At 44.0% G+C, this 20,466-nt stretch overlaps 1 protein-coding gene across 1 annotated transcript in view; it reads right to left on the bottom strand.

Moving 5' to 3' along the window:
• Positions 1-536: 536 nt before the first annotated feature.
• The window catches only part of LOC126106522 (uncharacterized), an 85,762-nt gene continuing 65,832 nt past the window's right edge, over positions 537-20,466 (bottom strand). The window contains exon 7 of the mRNA XM_049912849.1: positions 537-2,136. Coding sequence (XP_049768806.1) covers positions 650-2,136 — 1,487 coding nt within the window. The 3' untranslated portion in view covers positions 537-649. The remainder of the gene's footprint in view (positions 2,137-20,466) is intronic.

Here is a 20,466-nt window from a genome sequence, read left to right as displayed (position 1 = left end):
TTCGTTTCAAGTTGGATTTTCATGTCACACAACATTTATAAGAAACTGCCAGAAAAGGGTAATTTGTAGACAGTCGAAGACAGAATCTCAGGTTTCTCCATACACAGTGAGAGAAATCAGATGAGCCATGACTGGGCAATCAGTTATTTACAAAGCCTCAATGTAATTTTAAACGTAAGATAAAAATAGACGTGGGTTAAAAGCTTCGCAAGAATCTGCAGAAAGGACGAAGTTCTTGTAAGTGTATACTAAGAGTAGATTCTGTTGCCTTCACTTTATAGAACGGCACTTAAAGTAATCCGCGGTTAAGATTAAGTTCTTGTACTATCTTCGTCTTTGACATAGTCTAATATCACAAAATTTTTCTTGTTTAATTTGTGAAGTGCACGTTAATAAGGTATATATGTCTAAATCTTTCACCTGTTGGGTAGAAGAAATAGAGACTTGCATCTTATTTTCATATAGATTTAATTTTATTTATTAATTATTTAATGTCATTGCAGAAATGAAGATCATATTAGAAAATAGGGAAGCAGTTTTACATGAATCACAGTAATTTTATCAAACCAGCTAGCTTCTACATTGATAACTTATGACAGGGTTTAGCACAACAAAGACAATCCTTGGGAAAAAAAAACACCCGTGGAGATTACAATGTGGATTCCGCAGCCGCAGCCTGCACATTGACTCTCTTCGCCAGATTTCTCTCGGCCGATGAACACAATTCTTGTCCTGGACCGATGACATCGGGGTTCCACCGTGCTAATAGTCTCTCCCTGAGCAGAGGGAGAGTTGCATTGTTGCAAACGAATAAAACGAAAAGCAGTGGACCCTGTAACATCGTAGCTATATGGACATAGTACACGTACTGCGCTATGCCTTGTGCCTGGTGGAAGCCAATTCTAACAATCGTGCCTATGCCACTTAAAGTGACTGTCTTAGCTGACATGTAAAGAATTAGTGTCTTTGAGCCAAACGCCTCTTTACTATAAATTTTGAGCTGCCGCATGGAATTACGAGTACGTCGGTACATGTATCCCACCAGTCCAAGGCAAACCATATTGTAAGTTACTGACAGAGAAATTGCGACGATGAATATTACCCGACTGTGCAACAGGTAATATTCGCTCGTTCTTTCCAAAGCAATGGTTGCCACCAGTACTACGCTCCAGGGTATTAGCGAACACAACAGCTGACGGCGGAAGACCTTCCTCGCTTCAGCACGATCTAGGTCGCTAGGAAGCCTGAGGTGACGAACGCATGCGTACATTTGGTAGCAGAATGAGTTGAGCCAGATACAGTTCAGAAGAGTTAGTGCGCTATCAATCTGCACCGTCGCTGATAAGTCAGGGACACCCGCCACACGATACAAGACCTCAGAAAACAAGATCTGGACCATACCTGTTATCTGAAAGGACAAGAATATCTTTCCGGGCAAATTACGTAAATTGGGAAGATACACGTACACTGTGGCAGTCAAAAATCGAAAGAGAATATTTACTGCTACAAATGTTATTTCTAAAGGTTCTAAGCCCTCGATTTTAAAATCCTTGTACTTCAAGGTGCCACTGTTTAGACTGTCTTTGTAGCTCAGTATTCTGTTTGTCGGCTTGTCTTTGCCCTGTATATAATATCCACAGTATGGTGAGTACCAACCACGTTGGTCCATGGGGGAGCGACATGCCTCAAGATAACTTGTGGAAGCAAAATCGCGACACTTCAGCAGGAGAATAGCCCTGCAAACAGAGCAGACGGCGTCGGTTGCGTTGAGTTGCGGACAGGGTTGGTCGTCAGGACCACCGAAAACGCAGCGGGCATCGCGCACAGACTGAATCATACTAAAGGGGACATCCTGGCAAATGCTGATCGAGTTGACAGTCATCCAGGCGAAGAGGCAGAGGTTGACGTTGGCCCTCTGCGTGTAGGCCAGGTAGCTGGTGACGGGTATGTGGGGCGACCCCTGCGACAGGTCGTGCCACAGCTGCACACGGCACTGCTCGCGCCGCTTAATGGTTTCCGGAGGCAGGTCTTCCAGTGGGCACGTGGGGTGGTCCAGGGCGTTGGCCAACAGCTGCATGCAGCCAGTGTCCACGGACAGCGTAGCGTTGCTTTTGTCCTCCAGCTGCCACTCCTCGCCTGCAAGATCAATGACAGCAGTTGGGTGGTGGTTCTTGTCGTACGCTGAATGTGCCACAAATGCGGACAACTTTCCACCACATACGGTTATCGTATTATGCATGTCGCTACCAAACAATCCCATATATGAATATCTCAACAAAGCACGTCTTTTTTACACTGCCAGCTGGTGTGAACTGAATAAGTTTTCTTCAGTATTTTGAGACACTTACGATGTTTATATGAAGCTGGTATCTGTTCCCGAAAGAACAGTTACCACTGATGACCGTGCAGCTTCTCTAGAATAAAATGATAATTAAATCGAAACCCTTAGCTGTCGATAGGTGTTGTTGATATACATCAGTGGGGACACCTGAAGATATGTGCTCCGACCAGGAGTCAAACCCGGGATGTCCTGCTTACATTGCAGATGCTCTATCTGTTTGAGCCACTGAGGGCAAAGAGGGTAGTGCGAATGCAGGGACGTATCCCTTGCACGCTTCCCGTGAGACCCATATTCCCAACTGTCCACAACCTACATTCGTAGTGTTCCTAATATGAGGGTCACTCCAAAAGAAATGCACACTACTTTTTTTAAAATCCATCTTTTATTCTACATGTCTGAAAGTTTCACAGTTTGTAGATACATTCTTTAGGAACAATATTTTCATTTCTCTACATAATTTACATCCCTCTCAACTGCCTTAAGTCATCTTGGAACCAGCGCCTATATACCCGCACGGTAAAATTCTGGACCAACCTGTTGGAGCCACTGTTTGACAGCGTGCACAAGGGAGTCATCATCTTCAAACCTTGTTCTACGAAGAGAGTCTTTCAGTTTCCCAAAGTAATGATAGTCACATGGAGCCAGGTCAGGACTGTAGGGCGGGTGTTTCAGTGTTGTCCATCCGAGGTTTGTGATCGCTTCCATGGTTTTTTGACTGATATGTGGCCGTGCATTGTCGTGTAACAGCAAAACATACTGCTTTTGCAGATGTGGTCCAACACGACTCAGTCGAGCTTGAAGTTTCTGCTGTGTCGTCACATGCATCAGAATTTATGGTGGTTCCTCTTTGCATGATGTCCACAAGCAAGAGTCCTTCGGAATCGAAAAACACCGTAGCCAAAATTTTCTAGAAGAAGGTAGGGTTACATTTATTTTTCTTGGGTGAATTTACATCATGCCACTCCAATGATTGCCTCTTGGTCTCTGGTGAAAAATGAGGGAGCCATTTTTCATCACCTGTCACAATTCTTCCAAGAAATTCATCTCCACCACTCTCGTACTGTTCCAAAAGTTCGCTGCATAGCGTTTTTCTTGTTTCTTTGTGAGCCACTGTCAACATCCTGGGAACCCACGTGGCACAAATCTTTTTTGACGGCAACACTTTCAGTATTGTGCAAACACTTCCTTCCCCTATCCCAACGTAGCGTGACAATTCGTCCACTGTGATGCGTCTGTCAGCAGTCACCAATTCGTTAACTCTCTGCACATTGTCTGGAGTGTGTGCAGTACGAGGCCTGCCGCTGCGAGGACAATCCTCAATGTTGCCGTGCCGGCTTTCATCACCTAATCTGCTTGCCCACCGACTAACTGTACTGCGATCGACAGCAGCATCTCCATACACCTTTCTCAACCTCTTGTGGATGTTTCCCACTGTCTCGTTTTCACAGCACAGGAGTTCTATGGCAGTACGTCGCTTCTGACGAACGTCAAGTGTAGCAGCCATCTTGAAGACATGCTGTGACGGCGCCACTCACGGGAACAGGTTAAACTAAGTTTGAAAACAAGAGAGAAGGATGTATCTACACACTGTAAATCTTTCACACATGCAGAATGATAACTGTATTTTTACAAAAATAGTGTGCATTTCTTTTGGAGTGACCCTCGTAGATATTTGCCCATTCAGTGGTATCTGTTCTTTCGGGAACAGATACCATCTTCATATAGTTAAAGGCTACCTGGCCATTGACCTCCTTCTGTGCGAATGCGCACACTTTGCCCGAACTCTTACGGGACTCGTCAGCTTAGGCTGGCGCGAGTAATGAGTGAATGGGCAAATACCTATTAGGAACACTATGAATGTAGGTTGTGAACTATTGGGAATGTGGGTCTCACAGGAAGCGTGCAAGGGATAAGTCCCTGCAGTCGCACTCTCCCCTGTGCCCTCGGTGGCTCAGATGGACAGAGTGTCTGCCATGTAAGCAGGAGATCCCGGGTTCGAATGCTGGTCGGGACACACATTTTCAGCTGTCCCCATTGATGTATGTCAACAACACCTGTCGGCAGCTAAGGGTTTCGACTTAATTGTCATTTCACTTGGGCTGAAGTAGTTGTTTGTTGTATTTTGTTACTATCCTGAAATTTTCTACGCTGACGCAAAAAGGTGACCAGTATTAAATTAATTTTAATTACAGTGTGGTTATATAAATGTAGACAAAAGAATCAACTTGCTTAAATTAATTAAGGGTAATTATTCAATCACTAGAAAGAAGGAAACTCATCGTCCACATACTATGAGCTATAATTTTGTACCGCCATTTTTGCTCCATTCTTCACAGCTGCAACTGCTAGTTTCAACAATCAATTCTAATTACGCTGCAGTCCTCTTCTAAATTTTACAGCACTTATTAATTCGTACTCTTTCAATATTAATATTTGTTAACATGTCATTTAATGTTTGGAATAAATCATAATTAATTATTCATGTTTTGTAGTAATAAGCAACATCCTTTGTTTAGTAAATGGCCTCAAAAACTGTACCTGGTAAGAAAATTACAAGCACAATTGGTGCACGTTCATATTCAAATACTATCACAGAAAAGCTTGCAGAAACTCTTGAACTGATAACGGCTGTCGAAATCACGTGTTGTTGTTGTTGTGGTCTTTAGTCCTGAGACTGCTTTGATGCAGCTCTCCATGCTACTCTATCCTGTGCAAGCTTCTTCATCTCCCAGTACCTACTGCAACTTACATCCTTCTGAATCTGTTTAGTGTATTCATCTCTTGGTCTCCCTCTACGATTTTTACCCTCCACGCTTACCTCCAATACTAAATTGGTCATCCCTTGATGTCTCAGAATATGTCCTACCAACCGATCCCTTCTTCTAGTCATGTTGTGCCACAATCTCCTCTCCAATTCTATACAGTACCTCCTCATTAGTTATGTGATCTACCCATCGAACCTTCAGCATTCTTCTTTAGCACCACATTTCGAAAGCTTCTATAATCTTATTGTCTGAACTATTTATCGTCCACGTTTCACTTCCATACGTGGCTACACTAAATACAAATATTTTCAGAAAAGACTTCCTGACAAATCTATACTCGATGTTAGTAAATTTCTCTTCTTCAGAAACGCTTTCCTTGCCATTGCCAGTCTACATTTTATATTCTCTCTATTTCGACCATCATCAGTTATTTTGCTCCCCAAATAGCAAAACTCATTTACTCCTTTAAGTGTCTCATTTCCTAATGAATTCCCTCAGCATCACCCGATTTAATCTGACTACATTCCATTATCCTCGTTTTCCTTTTGTTGATGTTCATCTTATATCCTCCTTTCAAGACACTGTTAAATTCAACTGTTCTTCCAGGTCCTTTGCTGTCTCTGACAGAATTACAATGTCATCGGCGAACCTCAATGTTTTTATTTCTTCTCCATGGATTTTAATGCCTACTCCTAACTTTTCTTTTCTTTCCTCTACTACTTGCTCAATATACAGATTGAATAACCTCGGGGAGAGGCTAAAACCCTGTCTCACTCCCTTTCCAACCACTGTTTCCCTTTCATGTCCCTCGACTCTTATAATTGCCATCTGGTTTCTGTACAAATTGTAAATAGCCTTTCGCTCAATGTAATTGCCCCTGACATATTCAGATTTTGAAAGAGAGTATTCCAGTCAACATTGTCAAAAGCTTTCTCTAAGTCTACAAATGCTAGAAACGTAGGTTTGCCTTGTCTTAATCTATTTTCTAAGATAAGTCGTATGGTCAGTATTGCCTCACGTGTTCCAACATTTCTACGGAATCCAAACTGATCTTCCCCGAGGTCGACTTCTACCAGTTTTTCCATTCATCTGTAAGGAATTCGTGTTAGTATTTTGCAGCTGTGGCTTTGTAAACTGATAGTTCGGTAGTTTTCACATCTGTCAATACCTGCTTTCTTTAGGATTGGAATTATTATATTCCTTGTGAAGTCTGAGGGTATTTCGCCTGTCTCATACATCTTCTTCACTAGATGGTAGAGTTCTGTTACTCCAGAATCCCATAGGAAGTTGTAAATGCACAGAGTGGTCTAATAGGGCACAGGTTAAATTATAAATTATTCGTAAAAGCGCTGCACACGAAAAAGTATGGTCGCCCTACAGTGTCCTCAGTACAAGATGAGCTTGCGTTTTTACACCACACTGAAGCTGTCAGCCATTTCGCATTTCCTATCGATATATGATTTGAGGTCCATTCTTAAGAACTACGAGATTTGGAACTTCAATAGAGGCAAATATTTATTTACAACTTACACAAAGCAGACACTTGTTTCGAAGTTTTCCTGTCCTTGTGTATAACCCCTTGCCAGCAATGTGGAAGTCGTAGGGCACATGCTGCAGCGCCAGATGTGTTGATACACCGAGTGGAGCGGTCTACTTCCTGACGAATCTCTGTGACGGTTCTGAATCGAATGCCATAAAGAGGTTCCTTCATCTCAGGAATCAAGCCCCATCGATCGACCAAATCAGTCGCAAGCTGTGCCACACGAGACCGGACATTCTCCTGCAAAATGATGGGCGTATCTGTGCAGAAAGTGTAGCCGCTTCTTTGCCTAAGCTGTTCATTTTTGAAACACAGCCTGCAATCCACTCCAGTCCCAGGACTTAAGCCCTTGTGATTTCAACTTGATTCCTAACATGAAGGAAGCACTACTTGGCAATCGTTTCAGACCTGTTACAGAGATTCGGGAAGTAGACCGCTCCTCTCGATCTATCAACACAACTGGCGCTGCTAAAACTATCCTACAAGTTCCACATCACTGACAACTGGTTACACACAATTCTTGTGACCTCTGAAGGACCGTAAAGCTTTGAAACATTTAACAAGTTTGTTTGTGTGTACATCCTGCGTAGCAAGCATATAAATACTTATTTTGTAAATAAAACTGCCTTTTCCTGCTGCTAGTTACTTTATTTATCCCATACGCGTTTCGCCTTCTCCTGTTCTAAGGCATCTTCAGTGGGATCTATGACGACACAGTTGTGTAAGTTTTAGATTATTAAACCGATCACTTCGTGATTTATTGTAACAAAAAAGTAATTACTTGCGATTTGCTGATCTGCATTTCCTCACATCTAGTATGGAGGTCGCACTACCACTTTTATCACTGCCGTATAATCACATCTTTGTGTTCTCGCCTTCCACAAACTGTTCACCGAGTTTCTCACTCTTTTTCGTGGTGGAATATTGTTCTTTTGCCACTCGATATAACTATTTCGTCGTACACTGTTTTTCACAACGTAAATATTGCGACTCCATTACGTGTTTCATATTCTTTGGTATGGTTACCTATTTGTTGCCAACCTAACGAAGTATGTGTTCGAGACTAGCTTCTATTTACGATATTTATACCGTGTGTGTGTGTATGAGTGAGAGAGACTTTATAACTCACATACAGTCGCTGAGTGCATCCACTTTCCGAACGGAAGGTAATCTGACAATTGAGGTAATTACTTCTACTGCAAGGGATCGTGGCAGAAAGACAAAACTCTCAATTAAAGCCGGAAAATTTCGACTGAGAAAATAAATGACCATCAAGAGAGACGGCAGAAACAGAAGTAACAAATGAAACTGGCAAAAGAGATCAGAGCGGTTCTAGGCGCTTCAGTCTGGAACCGCACTACCGCTACGGGCGCAGGTTCGAAGCTTGCCTCGGGCATGGATGTGTGTGGTGTCCTTAGGTTAGTTAGGTTTAAGTAGTTCTAAATTCTAGGGGACTGATGACCTCAGATGTTAAGTCCCATAGTGCTCGGAGCCATTTGAACCATTTGAAAAGAGGTCAGAGCAATTAACAACCCAGAAGTGACATCACATAGCGATGTCGATTTTAAAATAGTACTGGGTGACGAAACCAAAGTCAGTATTGTGTCATCAGGGACTGGAAGTCGATCAGGCTGGCACAGAAACAAAAGTGCATGATCTAAACAAATGTTAATAGGGGTGATTATTTGTCAACTACGATGAATTATACCTTAGCGATGCCGGTTTAAAAACGGTACTCGATGACGAAACCAGAGTCACTATTGTGTCGTCAGCAACTCGCTATCGACCAGGTTGGCTAAAGAAACAAAGGTGTGTGATCTAAAAATTGTTAATAGGGATGATTATTTATCAACTACGGTGAACTATACCTCGGTGTGGTTGCAAGTATCGAGAAAAACAGGTCGTAAGTTAATGTATTGGGTAAGTCCTATATGAGCTGGAAGTGACCTGCTGCAGAAGATGAACTTTGATATGACGTTAGAAATGCAGTAGAAGGGATTTCTGAGTTCAAGGAACTATCAACGCATGGACTTTGACTGATTCTGGATTGACAAAATAATTTTTAAAAGCCATATAAGGCAACTGCATCAATACATTAAACGATTACACGTATGAGAAAAAAAAAACACGCACCACGAAGGAATTATCCGAATGGGACAGAAATCGGTAGATGTGATATACATGTAAAGATCAGTAAAACTGGGCTATTTATTCAAGAGCAATAGCTTCACAAATTGAGCAAATCAATAACAATCTTTTCTCCTTACGTAAGCATTTATTCGTCTTGGCACTGCACTGACTGTTAGAGTTGTTGGACTGCTCCTGAGGGACATCGTGCCACATTTTGTCTGATTGGCGCGTTAGATCGTCAAAATCCCGTGGTGGTTGGAGGGGCCTGTTGTTGTGGCTGTTTTGTTGATGGAGAATTCGTGTTTTGGGTCTTGAACGTAGTAACCCAAGAGCGTTACTTTATTGTGATAGATCCTAGTGTATATCCACGGAATATTCGCTTGTTCCTACAGCGATAATACGCCCTAGCGTTTTTTAGATATAGACCACGAACACTGAATGTACCACATAGCTCTCACGTATTGTTGTTGATCGTGTCGAGTGGCCACTCAACCTAGGGACTGTAATGGGACGGCTAATGTCAAAACCTGCAGAACGCGTGAACTTTGAACAAATGTAAAATTGTGTGGTTAAAAGTGATGGTGGCACCTAGCTCCTTTTTTCCTTCTTTTTTGTTTTGTTTTTTAGTGCTGTCCGTCAGTGGTATTGTAAATTTTTTGCTTGTACTCGAACGCTACTCCGATTTCGGTTCTACGGCTTATATTTGAAACAAAGAGGAAAGGCGTTAAGTATATAGTAGTTGGAAAAAGTCTTCCTAGGGAAGGCAAAGATAATCAACATTTTTCATATCATTATAACTGCGATGAAGTTGTCATAAAGAGATTAATGAACTTACGACTGTCTAGTTGTCAAGAGGAAAACTGTTATTCTTAATTGAAACTAAATGAGAAGCATACTTCGGATGTTCTATTCGAATAATTCGTTTATTACAAAAAGTTCTCTTAAACGGGAAGATACACAAAAGTGTAAAAAGTTACTTTTTTTGATAGCAACAGAAAAATAGAAGAAAGCCAGTAAAGGTGGTAAATTACATCGGTGGTCTTAGTTGTAACGTAATCGTGATACAGTATCAAACAGATACAACAGAAGATAGTAGTTTTCGCTGGATCTAACTTTCTTTACGTAACAAGTTTACTTAAGAAAATTTATTATTGGAACTGACACACGACCGTAGAGCGAAAAGTTTTATTTTCAGTATAGAATCCATTATTAAATTTAAAGGAAATTAGCCTATGTAGACAGCACGATTTATTTATGAAAGTATACGATAGATAATTCACAGTGCAATCAGCTTTAAATGGTTATAAGGTTTGTATATCGGTGCAATTAATTCCATCCAGCTAGAGTTCATGTTACCCACACGTTTCTCTAACGCGACCGCTTCCGTATACATTTTCCCATACTTTGAAATTCACGCATACTTATGAGAATTACTTAAGAATTAGGGAATCCCTTATGATAGCAAGACAGTCAGATGCGTCAACTTTAGCAGTGCTTATACATATATTATTTCAGTTAGAAGCTACGCTGAAGAGCCAAATAAACTGGTGCACCTGCCTAAATTGGGTAGCACACCCACGTGAATGCAGAAGTGCAGCAGCACGACGCGGAATGGACTCGACTAATGTCTGCAGTAGTGCTCGAAGGAACTGACACCATGAATCCTGCAGGGCTGTCCCTAAATCCGTAAGAGTACGACGGGGTGGAGATCTCTTCTTATCAGCTTCCCAGAAATGCTGAATAATGTTCACGTGTGGGGAATTTGGTGGCCAGCGGAAGTGTTTAAACTCAGAAGTGTTCTTGGAGTCACTGTGTAGCAATTCGGGTTATGTGGGGTGTCGCAGTGCCCTGCTGGGATTGCCCAAGTCTGTCGGCATGCACAACGGACATGATTGGATGCAGGTGATCAAACAGGATGCTTATGTACGTGTCACCTGTCAGAGTCGAATCTAAACGTATCAGAGGTCCCATATCACTCCAACTGCACACGCCCCACACCACTACAAAGCCTACACCAGCTTGAATTCATGAGGTTGTCTCCATGCCTGTACACGTGCATCCACTCGATACAATTTGAAACGAGACTCGCCCGACCAGGCAACATGTTTACACTTATCAACAGTCCAATATCGTTGTTGACGGTCCCAGGCTAGGAGTAAAGCTTTGTGTCGTGTATCCATCAAGGGTACACGAGTGGGCCTTCGGCTCCTAAAGTCCATATCGATGATGGTTCGTTGAATGGTTCACACATTGACACTTGTTGATGGTGCAGCATCGAAATTTGCAGCAATTTGCGAAAGGGTTGCACTTCTGTCACGTTGAACGATTCTCTTCAGCCGTTGTTGGTCCCGTCCTTGGAGGATCTTTTTCCGGCCGCAGCGAAGTCAGAGATTTGATGTTTTACCGGATTCCTGATATTCAAGTTGTTGTGCTGGCAGAAGAGCCAACACCATGTTAGTAGTGGAGACCGAAATGCACGCGTTTTAGCTCACGCAGGCTGGCGTGAGGAGGGAAGAACTATACTGACGTGAGGTTTGGAACATGACGAGGAATTAGAATTCAGAAAGTGGACGTAATTAGTTTGATACTTAACCTTAATCCATTAATGATGAACGTCGCTCTTGACGGTACATGAGTCACAATATTATCTGTTCAGAAGACATAGTAACTGAATATGGCGCCTTGCTAGGTCGTAGCAAATGACGTAGCTGAAGGCTATGCTAAACTGTCGTCTCTGCAAATGAGAGCGTCTGTATACAGTGAACCATCGCTAGCAAAGTCGGCTGTACAACTTGGGCGAGTGCTAGGGAGTCTCTCTAGACTAGACCTGCCGTGTGGTGGTGCTCGGTCTGCAATCACTGATAGTGGCGACACGCGGGTCCGACGTATACTAACGGACCGCGGCCGATTTAAAGGCTACCACCTAGCAAGTGTGGTGTCTGGCGGTGACACCACACAAGTCACACTCGTGAAATGGTCATACTAGAAAATCCACAGTTCGTCGCTACCTCGGAGATGACGTGTGCTGTCGCACGTGCGCCGACTATAACACTACGTTCAGACTCACTTAAATTTTGATAACCTACCACCGCTCTAACAACTGCGCCAGACACTTGCTGTCTTTTATAGGCGTTGCCGACCGCAGCACCGTACTCTGCCTGTTTACATATCTCTGTAATTGAATACACATGCCTAGACCAGTTTCTTTAGCTCTTCTATGTATTTTCAAGTACCTGGTTGCACAGGGCTAAATGTAGTATATCATAAAACGTGACTGATTACTGAGGCAGCCTAGTACACTTTGTTTCAGTGGACAGAGCCCTCTTTCTCAACTCCATGCAGTCACATGAGAGTCGTCGAGAACGATCCGCACTTGTTAACACACATCCACACAGATATTTCTCAGATGTACTGTAGTTCAGAGTAATGACATTTATATCAAAAATATTGGCAAGTTGTCTTGTGCAATTAGCTGTCTACATCTACATGCTTACTCCGCAAGCCACAGTACGGTGCGATGCGTATGGACGCTTTACCGCAGCTAGTCGTTCTACTCGCAAATAGAACGAGGAAAAAACGACTATGTATGTGCCTCCGTATCAGGCCTAATTTCTCATATCTTGTCTCCGTGGTCCCTACGCGCAATATATGCTGACGGCAGTGGGATCGTTGCGCAGTCAGTTGCAAGCGTCGGTTCTACAAACTATTTAATTAGGGGCCGAAATGTCGAAACATTATTAATTAACTGTTAAATTAGAGATCGAAATTTTATTCATTAAATAAAAATGGAATCTATGGGATACATTATATACAGTTCATGTATGAGAAATTTACAAAACAACACTAATTAGAAGAAGCCGTTTGTATATAGGGCACAAAAAAAACTATCTACACAAAATTTTAGTGCGCTTAGAAGAGATAGAAACACTTCCTAGTATGACATAAATGTCACAGTTGGACCAACTGCTTGATAGCTGTCCATGAAGATTTATTCCAGGGGTAGTCAACATTTTCACCTACTGGCCACTTTCGTATCTCTGTTACCGGTAACATATTCTAGCCACCGACCTGTTCCATAGTAACGATTACATATGAATTAGGAAAATAACTCTACTTCGTAAAATTTATAAAGCATAGTTACAGGAATTTAAAGCATATAAAATAACTAATTACCAAATACACAATGCGATCAAAAGTATCCGGACACCAGGCTGAAAATGACTTACAAGTTCGTGGTGCCCTCCATCGGTAATGCTGGAATTCAATATGGTGTTGGCCCACCCTTAGTCTTAATGATAGCTTCCGTTCTCGCAGGCATACGTTCAATCAGGTGCTGCAAGGTTTCTTGGGGAATGACAACCATTCTCCACGGAATGCTACACTGAGGAGAGGTATCGATGTCCGCCGGTGAGGCCTGGCACCAAGTCGGCGCCGGCCGGTGCGGCCGAGCTGTTCCAGGCGCTTCAGTCTGGAACCGCGCGACCGGTACGGTCGCAGGTTCGAATCCTGCCTCAGGCATAGATATGTGTGATGTCCTTAGGTTTGTTAGGTTTAAGTAGTTCTAAGTTCTAGGGGAACTCAGATGTTCAGTCCCATAGTGCTCAGAGCCATTTGAACCATTTTGAACGGCGTTCCAAAACATTCCAAAGGTGTTCTATAGCAATCAGGTCAGGACTCTGTGCAGGCCAGTCCATTACAGGGATGTTATTGCCTTGTAACCACTTCGTCACATTTCATGCATTATGAACAGGTATTCGATCGTGTTGAAAGATGTAATCGCCATCCTCGAATTGCTCTTCAACAATGGGAACGAAGAAGATGCTCGAAACGTAAGTGTAGGCCTTTGCTGTAATAGTGCCACGCAAAACAAAAACGGGTGCAAGTCCTTTCATCAAAAACTCGACCACACCATAACACCACCGCTTCCGACTTTTTACTGTTGGCACTACACATGCTGCCAGATGACGTTCACCGGGCGTTCGCCTTACCCACACCCTACCATCGGATCGCCGCATTGTGTACCGTGATTCGTCACTCCACACGCTTTTCCACTTTTCAATCGTCAATGTTTACGCTCCTTACACCAAGCGAGGCGTCGTTTGGCATTTACCAACGTGATGTGTGGCTTATGAGCAGCCGCCCGACCATGAAATCCAAGTTTTCTCACCTCCCACTCGCTTCCCACGCCCGGGTTCCCGGGTTCGATTCCCGGCGGGGTCAGGGATTTTCTCTACCTCGTGATGATTGGGTGTTGTGTGATGTCCTTAGGTTAGTTAGGTTTAAGTAGTTATAAGTTCTAGGGGGCTGATGTCCTCAGATGTTAAGTCCCATAGTGCTCAGAGCCATTTCAACCAATTCACCTCCCACCTAACGGTCATAGTACTTGCAGTGGGCCCTGATGCAGTTTGGAATTTGCATGTGATGGTCTGGATAGATGTCTGCCTATTACACGTGACGACCGTCTTCAACTGTCGGCAGTCTCTGTCAGTCAATAGACGAGGTCGGCCTATACGCTTTCCACTTCACTATCATATCGGGAACAGCGGACCTAGGGATGTTTAGGAGTGTGGAAATCTCGCGTACAGACGTATGACACAAGTGACACCCAATCACCTGACCAGGTTCAAAGTCCGTGAGTTCTGCGGAGCGACCCGTTCTGCTTTCTCACGATGTCTGATGATTACTGAAGTCGCTGATATGGAGTACCTGCCAGTAGGTGGAAGCACAATGCACCTAATATGATAAACTTATGTTTTTGGGGATGTCTGGATTCTTTTGATCACACAGTGTACTTCATGTCAAAGTTTTATGAAAAGTTAATTTTTTTATCCTTTTTTTTTTAAAGTTGTGTTAAGGTCTTATGGGACCAAACTGCTAAGGTCATCGGTCCCTAAGCTTACACACTACTTAATCGAACTTAAACTAACCTATGCTGAGGACGACACACACACCCATGCCCGAGGGAGGACTCCAACCTCCGACGGGGGGAGCCTCACGGATCATGACAAGCCGCCCTAGACCACGCGGCTACAGGTCGCACCAAAAGTTAATTAAAATATTTTTAAAATCCTTCCTGCCTACCGTCCATAATGCTGCCGAACTCCTATGGATTTGTTTTGTTAGGGTAGATAAAGCATTTGGAATACAAGACTGGAATAGGCATTCCAGAAGAGCTGGTTACTAGTTTGGCTGAGGCTACAACCATTATGCATGGAGCATGTGGTTGTTCTGAGTATGTTAGACAGTCGTTGGTAAAACCTTCATGGACCCCTAGCCGTCAAACGGTGCAACTGCGACATTTTTGTCACATAGAAAAAGTGTTTCTTTGCTACTATAAAAACATTAAAATTTTGTGAGTTGTAAATATGCTCATATTAATACCTCTGCTTGCAGAACGCCTTTGGGTTTCCTTATACAGTAGGTACTGGGAGATGAAGAAACTTACGCAGGATAGAGTAGCATGGAAAGCTGCATCAAACCAGTCTCTGGACTGAAGACCACAAAAACAACAACAACGACATAAAGCTACAATTTTTTTTTTCCTGGCCTGTCGGTAGGTGGCACGCTCGGTTTGTCACGACCGGGGATTTATCTGCGTGTGCAGCTGACGCATGTGTTTTTCTGGGGGTTGTCTGCTGGGACGCAGAGTCTCTGGATCTGAGCCCGAGCTCGCTATGGTGGAGTCGGCATGAATCGATCCCTGATAGCTTCAGTGGGCTGTGTGCGACAACTTCGCTGGCTGGCCTCAGCCAATAACGTCATGCAATTTTGTAAACGTCACTATGGGAACGCCTCACTGTTGACACAGCTGTGTAGACGTCTTCTGTTTTCTCAAGCAGCCAATGGCGCTTCGCAGCTGAAAGCTGGCAACGGGCGCTAGAGCTGCCAGCTATTCCCTTACACTGTCTCACCTACAGCTATGGAGGTCTGCTCGCCACATATGGATGTCGGATGTTTACTTTGGAAAGCGTGTCTGCAGTTACTGGAGAGTCGCCACTTCCCAAACACTATGGAGTTTGGCTAGGCCTGTTTCCTGCTACCTCGGTTGGTGGTCGTGGCAAAAATAAACGGGGCGTTATTTCTTGAGAGCGTTACCAAAGTGTCCAGCACGGTTCGTGAGAACCCCTGTGTTTTGCTATTGAGCTGGCCGTTGTGGCCGAGCGGCCCTAGGCGCTTCAGTCTGGAACCGCGCTGCTGCTACGGTCGCAGGTTCGAATCCCGCCTCGGGCATGATGTGTAAGATGTCCTTAGGTTAGTTAGGTTTACGTAGTTCTAAGTCTAGGGGACTGACGACCTCAGATGTTAAGTCCCATAGTGCTTAGAGCCGTTTGAACCATTTCAGTTTTGCTATTGAGTTGCCTTAGCGCTCTTTCCATAAGATAGCCTAGTTTATACTGCTGCTTGCTATTTGTCGAAACCCTTTAAGTTGATCAGCATCGCAGTAATACGAAGTTAGCCAGGCAGTATAGTGGTTGGCACATTGTACTATATATATGGATCTGAGCACTATGGGACTTAACATCTGAGGTCATCAGTCCCCTAGAACTTGGAACTACTTAAACCTAACTAACCTAAGGACATCACATACATCTATGTCCGAGGCAGGATTCGATCCTGCGACCGTAGCGGTCACGCGGTTCCAGACTGAAGCGCCTAGAACCACTCGGCCTCACCGGTCGGCGCAAATTGTACTCTCATTCAAATCCACATACGAACAACCCGGCTTAGGTTCTCCAAATCACTGCAGGCAACTGCCGGGTTGGTTCCCTTGAAAGGGCACGGCCGATTTGTCTCCACATCTTGACACTGTCCAACCTCGTACTCTGGTTCTAATGATCTCGATGTCGACGAGGCATTAAAACCTAATCTTCTTTTTTCCAGTAATAAGAACATTGCTGAGTAATAATTGGGACAGAATTTTGTGTATTTCCGTTTGTGAGAGATTTGCGTAAATGGTGTGTGTATTTTCTAGGTTTGCGCATCTTTAATATTTGTCATTATCAGTTAACACTGAGTGCTGAGGATATGCTTTATACTTAGTTAACAAACAGTCCCGAAATAGTGATATGCAGACATACAGATTTAGTGAATTCAGTGTTCCTGGATACACAGTACCAAAAGTGTGCCGAGAATACCGGATTTCAGACATTGCCCTTCACCACAGACGACGCAGTGGCCGACTACCTTCACTTAACGACCGGGAGCAGCGACGTTTTCGTAGATTGTCAGTGCTGACAGACAAGCAACACACAGAAATCATTGTGGGACTTACGACGAACGGTCCGTTAGAGCAGTGCGGGGAAATATGGCGGTAATGGGCTATGGCAGCAGACGACCGTCGCGAGTACTTTTTCTACGGGCACGACATCGCTTTCAGCTCCTCTCCTGGTCTTTTGACCATATAGGTTCGATCCTAGTCGACTGTAAAACCGTGACCTGGTCAGATGAGTGCCGATTTCAATAGACAAGAGCTGGAGTTCGAGTCTGGCGCTGACCCAACAATGCCGTGGACACATGTTGCCAACAAACTAAAAAAACTAAAGTAAACTCCGTCAGAACAAGCCTTGCAAGACCCAACGGTACCGACCGGCTGCCGTGTCGTCCTCCTCAGCTCACAGGCGTCACTGGATGCGGATATGGAGGGGCGTGTGGTCAGAACACCGCTATCCCGGCCGTATGTCAGTTTACGAGACCGGAGTCGCTACTTCTCAGTCAAGTAGCTCCTCAGTTTGCCTCACAAGGGCTGAGTGCACCCCACTCGCAGACCGGTTGGTCACCCGTCCACGTGCTAGCCCAGCCCGACAGCGCTTAACTCTGGTGATCTGACGCGAACCGGTGTTACCGCTGCGGCAATCCGATATGTTACTTACAAAGCTACCGGTGTGGGATCCGTACCAGATAGCGTCGATAGAAGAGATAGAGAAGATCCAACGGAGAGCAGCGCGCTTTGTTACAGGATCATTTAGAAATCGCGAAAGTGTTACGGAGATGATAGATAAACTCCAGTGGAAGACTCTGCACGAGAGACGCTCAGTAGCAAGCTACTGGCTTTTGTTGAAGTTTCGAGAACAAACCTTCACCGAGGAGTCAAGCAGTATATTGCTCCCTCCTACGTGTATCTCGCGAAGAGACCATAAGGATAAAATCAGAGAGATTACAGCCCACACAGACGCATACCGACAATCCTTCTTTCCACGAAAAATACGAGACTGGAATAGAAGGGAGAACCGATAGAGGTACTCAGGGTACACTCCGCCACACACCGTCAGGTGGCTTGCGGAGTATGGATGTAGATGTAGATGAAATAGATGAAAGCACTGTGAAATCTGCCGGTGGCTACATAATTGTGTGGGCTGTGTTTACATGGAATGCACTGGGTCCTGGTTACGCTCAGCTAGTTGGAGACCATTTGCAGCTACTTATGGACATCATGTTCCCAAACAAAGATGCAGTTTTTATGGATGACAATGTTCCATGTCGCCAGAGTACAACTGTTGGCCCTTGGTTTAAAGAACTTTCAAGACAATTGGAGTGCATATATGGGCACCCAGATTACCCAGCATGAATCACATCGAACATCTGTGGGGCGTAACCTTGAGATCAGTTGTTTCACAAAATTCTGCACCGGCAACTCTTTATCAATTATGGACGGCTACAGAGGCAGAATGGCTCAATATTTCTGCAGGGGACTCCCAAACAATAGTTGTGTTCACGGCGCATCGAGTTGCTGCACCAAGGTATCAGGGGGCACCACATGACTTTCATCGCCTCAGTGTATATAGAGAGACTTTTGACGCTTGAAGTGCTATTCTTATTGTAATACCGATTTCTGGGTAGACAAAACTACTGTCGAATCCAGTAAGTGCCTCTGGGGTGATTTGTAATGCTTATAGAGTTCAAAGAATTCGTTTGGTTTTAGTTAAAAGACAAATGGAATTCTGTGTCCTGTTACAGAATCTGTAATTTAAATTTTTGCTAATTTATTTGATGCACAGGGTGTCCTACTCAAACCTCCCCGACTTCAAGGCCCCAGGAGAGATAAACCACAGTAGATACGACAGTGAAAAATGCACCACATTGTAGAGCATCTCAAAGAATTTGTATTCCCGCGTCAGAAGTGCAAAGTATCGTCGCCAGAGTGCAGCATGGTCGCATGAAGTGAAAATGGCGACTCCACAGCAGCGCGCAGAAGCAGTAGTGTGGTTTGCAGAAACAAAATCGCCGATTACTGTGTAAAGAAATTATCGTCGTGCGTATGAATGTGATCCACCTGATGTGAAAACAGTTAAGGAATGGTATAGGAAGTTTCAGGAAACAGGAGGTATTCGGAAACATCCTGGCGGTGCACGTTACGGAGTTTCAGAAGAGACGGTGGAGGACATCAGACAAAGCCCACATAAGTCAATTCGTCAAGCATCTAGGCAACTTGATGTACCTCGAGCATCATTGCATCGTGTAGTTCACCAGCGTCTTCGTATGTGTGCTTACTGAGTGCAAATTCTGCAACATCTGACGCCGAACGACAAATCACGCCGATAACAATTTGCTGTGGATATACTGCAGCTTATTGATATGGATGCCAGCTTCCTGGAAAAATGTTTATTCTCAGATGAGGCAACCTTTCATCTATCAAGAAGGGTTAATAGGCATAATGTTCGGATTTGGGGTTTGCAAATTCGCACAATGTCATTGAACATGTTCGTGATAGCCCTAAACTAAACGTCTGGTGCTGGCCAATGCACCACAGCATTGTTGGACCGTTGTTCTTTGCGGAACAAACACTGAATGAGTCACTGTATATGGACATGCTAGAGCAGTTTGTGTACCCTCTGATACAAGACTTGCAACTCATCATTTTTCAACAAGATGGAGCTCTGCCCCATTTGTCAACGGATGTTCACAAGTTCCTGGATAATAAATTTCCCAATCGTTGGATCGGACATGGAGGACCCACTGAATGGCCACCATGTCCACCCGACATTACGCCACTTGGTTTGTTCATGTGAGGGTTCGTGAAGGACCGAGTGTATGCGACCAAAGCGGACGACATTCCTGCGTTGCGACATCGTATCACTAATGCGATTGCAACAGTAACAGAGGAAATGTTACAAAGAACTCGGCAAGAAATTGAATGTAGACTCGATATTCTTCGTGCTACAAGTGGTTCACATGTAGAGGTGTATTCATGATAAACAAATAAATTATTTGAGATGCTCTACAATGTGGTGCATTTTTCATTGTATCTAATGTGTCTTCTCTTCCTGGGTCTTTGAAATCAGAGAGATTTGAGTGGGACACCCTGTATTTCTACATCTACGTGATTACTCTGCTATTCACAATAAAGTGCCTGGCAGAGGGTTCAGTGAACCACCTTCAAGCTGTCTCTCTACCGTTCCACTCTCCAACGGCACGCGGGAAAAACGAGCACTGAATTTTTTCTGTGCGAGCCCTCATTTCTCTTATTTTACCGTGATGACAATTTCTCCCTATATAGGTGGGTGCAAACACAATGTTTTCGCAATCGGAGGAGAAAAGTTGTGATTGAAATTTCATGAGAAGATCCCGTCGCAACGAAAAACGCCTTTGTTTTAATGTTTGCCACTCCCATTCACGTATCATGTCTGTTGCACTATCTCCCCTATTCCACGATAATACAAAACGGGCTGCCCTTCTTTGTACTTTTTCGGTGT

Source organism: Schistocerca cancellata, chromosome 10 (assembly GCF_023864275.1).
Source record: "Schistocerca cancellata isolate TAMUIC-IGC-003103 chromosome 10, iqSchCanc2.1, whole genome shotgun sequence".
In the NCBI taxonomy this organism is placed as follows: domain Eukaryota; kingdom Metazoa; phylum Arthropoda; class Insecta; order Orthoptera; family Acrididae; genus Schistocerca; species Schistocerca cancellata.
This window is presented reverse-complemented; position numbering and strand designations above follow the sequence as displayed.